The sequence below is a fragment of the Elephas maximus genome, chromosome 3 (assembly GCF_024166365.1).
Source record: "Elephas maximus indicus isolate mEleMax1 chromosome 3, mEleMax1 primary haplotype, whole genome shotgun sequence".
NCBI lineage: Eukaryota > Metazoa > Chordata > Mammalia > Proboscidea > Elephantidae > Elephas > Elephas maximus.
The window spans coordinates 15,136,486-15,143,955 of NC_064821.1; the positions used below are offsets into that span (position 1 = coordinate 15,136,486).

The window sequence follows — 7,470 nt, forward strand, 5'->3', positions numbered from 1 at the left end:
ACAGAATCGTTGAAAAAAAAACACTGAAGGTGAGTTTTGTTTTTGATCTCTATTTTTTTAAGCAAAATACTCTTTGAACTTCTTTCAGTTAGTGAAGAAAACAGGTACTGATGTGAATCTTTCAAAAAGTAAAGTAGCATAACATGAACTTTCAAAAAGGAGGGAATACTTGTATTTCTGTTGCCCAGTTCTAATTTTGAAAGACAGCAATTGTGTCTGAGACAGTCTTATCAGGCTGCCTCCGGAATATGTTTCTCTTTCCACAATTACCAAATATTTAAAATGCTAATAAGAGCACAAAGAATGTAATAAAAAAATGACCACCCCCTCACTCCTTTCCAAAATAATAAATAAGTGTTGATACCCTGCTATATCAGCTTCTCCACTTTTTTTAAATAACCGAACAATATACATGCAGAAGGCAACACCTTTATATTCCCGCCCATTCCTCTTGTTTCCATCCTAAGATGCTGCTTCCTGACATTTGATTGTCAGTCGCCTCAATCTTTTCCACCAGATTCATCAACAATATGGAACCGAGAAACCAAACAGATGTTTCAGAATTCCTTCTCCTGGCACTGACAGAGGATCAGGAACTGCAACTTCTCCTTTTTAGCCTGTTTCTGTCCATATATTTGGTCACCGTCCTGGGAAACCTGCTCATCATCCTGGCCGTCAGCTCTGACCCCCACCTCCACACCCCCATGTACTTCTTTCTTTCCAATCTCTCATTTACTGACATCTGTCTCAGCACCACCACGCTCCCAAAGATGCTGGTAAACCTCCAAGCAAAAAATCAGAGCATCACTTATGCAGGATGCCTCACCCAGGTCTGCTTTGTCATGATTTTTAGTACTTTGGAAAATTTTTTCCTTGGAGTAATGGCCTATGACCGCTATGTGGCCATTTGTCACCCACTGAGGTACATGGTCATCATGGATGCCCACTTCTGTGGCCTGCTGATTCTAGTCTCCTTGCTCGTTAGCATTGTGGATGCCCTGCTCCACAGTCTGATATTGTTGAGTCTGTCCTTCTGCACAGATCTGGAAATGCTTTACTTATTTTGTGAAGTTTTTCAGGTCATCAAAGTTGCCTGTTCTGAAACTCTCACCAATAACATCAATCTTATATTTTACAGCTAGCATACTGGGTGTTCTTCCTTTCTCTGGAATCATTTTCTCTTATACTGAAATTGTCTCTTCCATTTTGAGAATGCCATCAGCAGGTGGAAAGTATAAAGCTTTTTCTACCTGTGGGTCTCACCTCTCAGTTGTTTTCTTATTCTATGGGACAGCTTTTGGTTCATATATAAGTACGACATTTACACTCTCTTCCAAGAAAACTGCAGTAGCTTCAATGCTGTACGCTATGGTAACTCCCATGATGAACCCCTTCATCTACAGCCTGAGAAACAGGGACATGAAGGCAGCCTTGAGGAGTGTTATCAGGGGCACAACTGCTTTTCAGTGATTATATTATGAGCTTTGGTTTGGGATTTCTAAATTTCATCAAAGTGACAGGATACTCTTGAGCCAGAATGCTTGATTTTGCCCCACCACGTTCTTCTAAAATGAAGAGATAACATAATGGCTAGGTGTAATTCAACTTGGGATTGAAACCTGACTTTGCTCTTTTTGTAGCTTTGTGGTGTCAGATAAATGATTTCAACTCCAAGGCTTTGTTTCTATTAAGAAAGCATAACCCTGACTCTGAGTGTCCAAACAACAGAGCGTTATCTTTCATTACAAGGATGTCAGAGATTCGAAATGCACAGGAACAGAACATTAAGACTTCATTCATTTCCTCATGAAATGCCCTCATCCTAGAAATCGTTCCACTTGTTGTGTGACTGCAACAGACTCAGGCGTCATATCCAGACATCATGCATACAGACACAAAACTGACATCTCTGGACCTATTGTTAATGTTGTTAGGTGCCATTGAGTCGATTGCAACTCATAGTGACCCTATGTACAACAGAAATTTTTTGATAAAAATTGTTAATAGAGTACATACTGTTAATAGACTTTCCCATAGAATCGTATAGGAGACATCTGCTCCCATCTGATCACTGAGAATAGCATATATCTGTTTCTAATCACGTATCTGTTTGGGAGATACTAGTTATTATGAGAGCCGTAGATTGACCATGTAGTGTATTTTTTGCTGTTGGGAAGTTAATTCTTATAACCACTACAAGCACTTAATATAATGCCTGGCACATAATACTCAATAAAATTTAACTAGGACCATTATGTTTTGTATTTGGCCATAATTTATAAGGCTTATTATACTTTGCTCTGACATATTTTTACCACTTCCTTCAGTACTTTTATTAGTTTACCATTATTGCAATAGCTATTAGTAGGTTTTACCTGTTTTAGCAATAAAGTCAAATGAATAATTATTGAGTTAGGCAGAGTAGAATTGGTCATCTTTTTTGGAAACATATTTGACTTGATCCTTACTCATTGATTTATTGACCAGAGTATCTATGATATTTTACTTTTCTCCTTAGCTACCTTATTTAGCAGTTTTTCTTTCTTATCTCTGGTGAGTCAACACAGAGATTGAGTAAAATTAATTGAACCATTGAAGCCTTAGAGGGTTGGCTGCTGTCTTAGGGATCTCATGGAAAATTCTGTAATGTGTAATTATGAGGAAAACAGTTTTTCTATGGACATGGACTTTATTTTGAGGAAGACATGTGGAGTGTAAAATGGAATGAGACAAAAGGGAAGTTGGCAGGCTTAGGGTGATCAGTTTTCCCACAACCACGAAGAATCAGGATTATCACTCAGAATCATCTCTGTGGTGTTGAGCTGAGAATAAAATAGACCTTGGAGGTGAATTAATGGAGTGTCTGGAGTGCCTTCTGGTCATCCTTGATGGTGGTGGTGGGATTGTGTTTGGCACTAAACCGGGAAGTCAGCTCATCACCAGGCACACCAGGTGTATTGTATTGCAAAGTTGTCTCCATTTATGTCCATAAAACACTTGCAGAGATGAGTCACCTGAGACCTTGTTCATACTGCTTGTTTCCATACCTCACCCACTACCTACTGGCTTTGATATCTGGGGAGATGTTTGTAGGATGAACATTCTAAATAATTACTTTTTTGACATTTTGATGTATGCTGAAGTTTGACGAGCATGACTTGAATATTAGAAGAATATGAGAGAATGGATTTAGAATCTAGAATATGAAAGAATCCAGAAAGTGGAATCTTTTCCATTTTACTTATTATTAATATATCATATGCAAATACTGTATAAAATGTATCAGTAGTTTTTAAAGAATTGTAATATAATGAGGAATCATATACCCATGACCTAGGTTATGAAATAATGACATCACCACATAATCCAATGAATAGTCTCCTAGTCTTATTGCCTTCTACCCTCCCAGTGGCAAACACTATCCTGAATTTGGTATTTATCACTTTCTCCTATGTTCTTCTATTTTGTTGAATTTTATTGTTATGGATTTAATTATGCCTCCTAAAAAGATAGGTTGTGGTCCTAACTCCTGGTACCTGCAAACGTGACTTTGTTTGGAAATAAGATCTTTGAAGATGTTACCTGTTAATATGAGGTCATGCTGGAGTAGGGAGAGTCCTAAACCAATATGAGTGTTATCTTTATAAAAGAGAAGATATTGAGACAGAGAGTCAAAGAGGGAGGATGTCTTGTGAAGACAAAGGAAGATATGGAGTGAAGCTGCGGCTGCAAGCCAAAGAATTCATAGGGATACCAGAAGTTGGGACAGACAAGAAAGGATCTTCCCCTGGAGATTCAGAGGGGACATAGTCCTGTTGACAACCTGAATTTGGAGTTCTAGCCTACAGAACTTGGAGACAATAATGTTTTTCTCATTTTAAACCACCCACTTCTGTGATAGTTTGATATTGCAGCCATATATAATTAATGTTGTTGTTGTTGTTGGATGTCGTCCAGTCAATTCCAACTCATAACAACCTGTAATCTTTATGAAAGCAAATTACCTCTTCTTCCTCTCAGAGGGCAGCAGTGTGGTTTTGAGCCACGAGCTTTTTGGCTAGCAGCCAAGCATTCAACCACTGAGCCAAGAAATGTCATTTGATAGACCTGTGAAATTGCCAGTTTTTGTATTTTTGCTACAATACTGGCAATGTGACTGAAGGGAAGTTTTTAGTCATTCCTAGGTGCATTCCTGTCTGATTTATAAATTTGCCTATTTCTAAATTTATTAGTAGTGAAATTTTAATGAATGAATTCTGTGTCCTGATTGTGCTTTTGAAATTTAATCATGTTGCTGCATGTAATCTTAATTCATTTATTTTCAATTCTGTATATTTTTACATTACGTATGTGACGTTACAAAATATGTATCCCTTCTGATGTTGATGAAATTTTTTTTATTGTACTTTAGATGAAAGTTTGCAGAACAAACTAGTTTCTCATAAAACAGTATACACATTGTTGTATGACATTGGTTAATAACCCCACAACATGTCAACACTCTCCCTTTTTAACCCTGGGTTCCCTAATACCAGCTTTCCTGTTCCCTCCTGCCTGCCAGTCCCTGCCTTAGAGCTGGTGTGCCCCTTTAGTCTTGTTTTGTTCCATGGGCCTATTCAACCTTTGGCTGAAGGGTAAACCTCAGGAGTGACCTCATTACTGAGCTGAATGGGTGTCCGGGGCCCATACTCTCAGGGTTTCTCCAGTTCCTGTCAGGCCAAGCAACTCTGGCCCTTCTTTCTGAGTTAGAATTTTTTTCTACATTTTTGTCCAGCTCTGGCTAGGGCCCTCTATTTTAATTCCTAACAGAGCAGTATAGTGGTGGTAGCCAAGCACCAACTAGTTGTACTGCTCTTAGTCTCAAGGAGATCATGGTAGATATGGTCTATTAGTCTTTTGGACTAACCTTTTCCTTATATCTTTATCTTTCTTCATTCCTTCTTGCTCCCGAAGGGCTGAGACCAGTGGAGTATCTAGACGCCCACTCACAGGCTTTTAAACCCCAGACGCTACTCACCAAAGTAGAATGCAGAAGGTTTTCTTTATAAACTATGTTATGTCAATTGAGCTAGATGTTCCCCAAGACCATGGTCCCCACAGCCCTCAGCCCAACAATTCCACCCCTCAGGTAGATTGGATGTGTCTGTGGAGCTACCATGAGCTTGACTTGCCCAGGTTGTGCTGGCTTCCCCAGTTTTGTGTACTGTCTTACCCTTCACCAAAGTTACCACTTATCTATTGTCCATTAAGTGTTTTTCCATCCCCACATATCCCCTCCCTCATAACCATCAAATATTGTTTCTTTTTGTATGCAAACCTTTTCATGACTTTTTACACTAGTGTTCTCATACAATACTTGTCCTTTTGTGATTGACTTATTTCACTCAGAATAACGCCCTCCAGATTCCTTCATGTTATGAGATGCTTCACAGATTCATCATTGTTCTTTAACATTGCGTAATGCTCCATTGTGTGAATGTACCACAGTTCGTTTATCCATTCATCTGTTGATGGGAATCTGGGTTGTTTCCATCTTTTTGCTATTGTGAACAATGCTGCAATAAACATGGGTGTGCATATGTCTATTCCCGTGACGGTTCTTATTTCTCTAGGATGTATTTCTAGGAGTGGGATTGCAGGATCATATGGTATTTCTCTTTCTAGCTTTCTAAGGAAGTACCATATCATTTTCCAAATTGGTTGCATCATTTTGCATGCCCACCAGCAGTGAATAAGTGTTTCAATCTACCTGCAGCCTCTCCAACATTTGTTATTTCCTGTTGTATTGATTTGCACCAATAATGTCAGAATGAGATGGTATATCATTGTGGTTTTGATTTACATTTCTCTAATGGCTAGCGACCACAAACATTTCCTCATGTGTCTGTTAGCTGCTTGAATGTCTTATTTGGAGAAGTGTCTATTCATTTCCTTTGCCCATTTTTTAATTGGATTATTTGTCTTTTTGTTGTAGAAGTGTTAGATTTTCTTGTAGATTTTAGAGATTGGACCTTTGTCTGATTTATAATAGCCAAAATTTTTTCCAGTCTGTAGGTTCTCTTTTTACTCTTTTGGTGAAAACTTTTGATAAGCAGAAGTCTTTAACTTTTAGAAGATTCCAGTTAACTAGCTTATCCTCTGGAGCTTGTGTGTTGTTTTTGTGGTTTGTATCCTGTTAATGCTGTCTATTAGGGCCTCTAGCACTGATCTTATTTTTTTCTTCTATGAGCTTCATAGTTTTTGGCTTTATATTTAGGTCTTGGATCCATTTTGAGTTAGTTTTTGTATGTGGTGTGAGATATGGGTCCTGTTTCTTCTTCTTTTTTTTTTTTTTGCAAATGGACATCCACTTTTGCCTCACCATTTGTTAAAAAGGCTGTTTTTTCCCCATTCGATGGACTCTGGGCCCTTGTTGAAGATCAGGTGAACACAGGTGGATGGATTCACATCTGTGTTCTCAATTCTGTTCCATTGGTGCATATATCTGTTGTTGTACCAGTACCAGGCTGTTTTGACTACCGTAGCTGTATAGTAGGTTCTGAGATCAGGTGGTGCATGTCCTCCTACTTTACTCTTTGTCTTCAGTAGTGCTTTACTTATCCAGGGCTTCTTCTCTTCTATATGAAGTTAATGATATGTTTTTCCATCTCTTTAAAGAATGTTGTTGGTATTTCAATCGGTATTGCATTGTATTTGTAAACCACTTTGGGTAGAATTGTCTTTTCACAATGTTGAGTCTACCTATCCATGAGCATGGTATGTTTTTCCATTTATGTAGACCTTTTTTGGTTTCTTACAGTAGTGTTTTGTAGTTTTCTTTGCATACGTCTTTTATATCCCTGGTTAGATTTATTCCAAAGTATTTTTTTTTTAGGAGCTATCATAAATGGTATTTTTTTTTCTTGATTTCCTTTTCATTGTTCTCTTTATTGGTGTGTAGGAATCCAAATGATTTTTGTTATGTTTGTCTTGTATCTTGCAACTCTGCTGAATTTGTTAGTTGCAGTAGTTTTCTGATGGAGTCTTTTGTGTTTTTGATGTATAGTATCATATCATCCACAAATAGGGACATAATATAATTTGTTTTTTGAAATTTTATCATGGTAAGATATATATATATGTAAGAAAACTTTGCTATTTAAACCATATTTAAGTATGCAATTCAGTAACAATAAGTACTTGCAACTAGTTGCACAACCATTACCATTATCTACTTCATAATGGTTTTTATCACCCAAAATAGAAACCACATTTTGTTTATACATTCATTTGTTGATTGACACTTGAGATGCTTACACATCTGGGCTACTGTAAAAAATGCCACAATCATCGTTGATGTAAAGCAACTTGAGTCCCTGCTTACAAGTCTTTTGGATATACATGTGGGAGTAGATTTGCTGGGGTCATATGATAATTCTATGTTTAACTTTTGAAGAAACACAGAAGTGTTTTCCAAAACAGTGTGGAATT

At 37.6% G+C, this 7,470-nt stretch overlaps 1 protein-coding gene across 1 annotated transcript; it reads left to right on the plus strand.

Annotated features, from left to right (window-relative positions):
- The first annotated feature begins 704 nt into the window (after positions 1–704).
- Positions 705–1,142, plus strand: LOC126070896 (olfactory receptor 7G2-like). Its single transcript, XM_049875230.1, has one exon. It carries the CDS (start codon positions 705–707, stop codon positions 1,140–1,142), a length of 438 nt encoding a protein of 145 aa, XP_049731187.1.
- The last annotated feature ends 6,328 nt before the right edge of the window (positions 1,143–7,470 follow it).

Bases quoted from the DNA above. Each gene is read 5' to 3' on its own strand.
- LOC126070896 (XM_049875230.1), top strand. From the start codon at position 705: ATGTACTTCTTTCTTTCCAATCTCTCATTTACTGACATCTGTCTCAGC.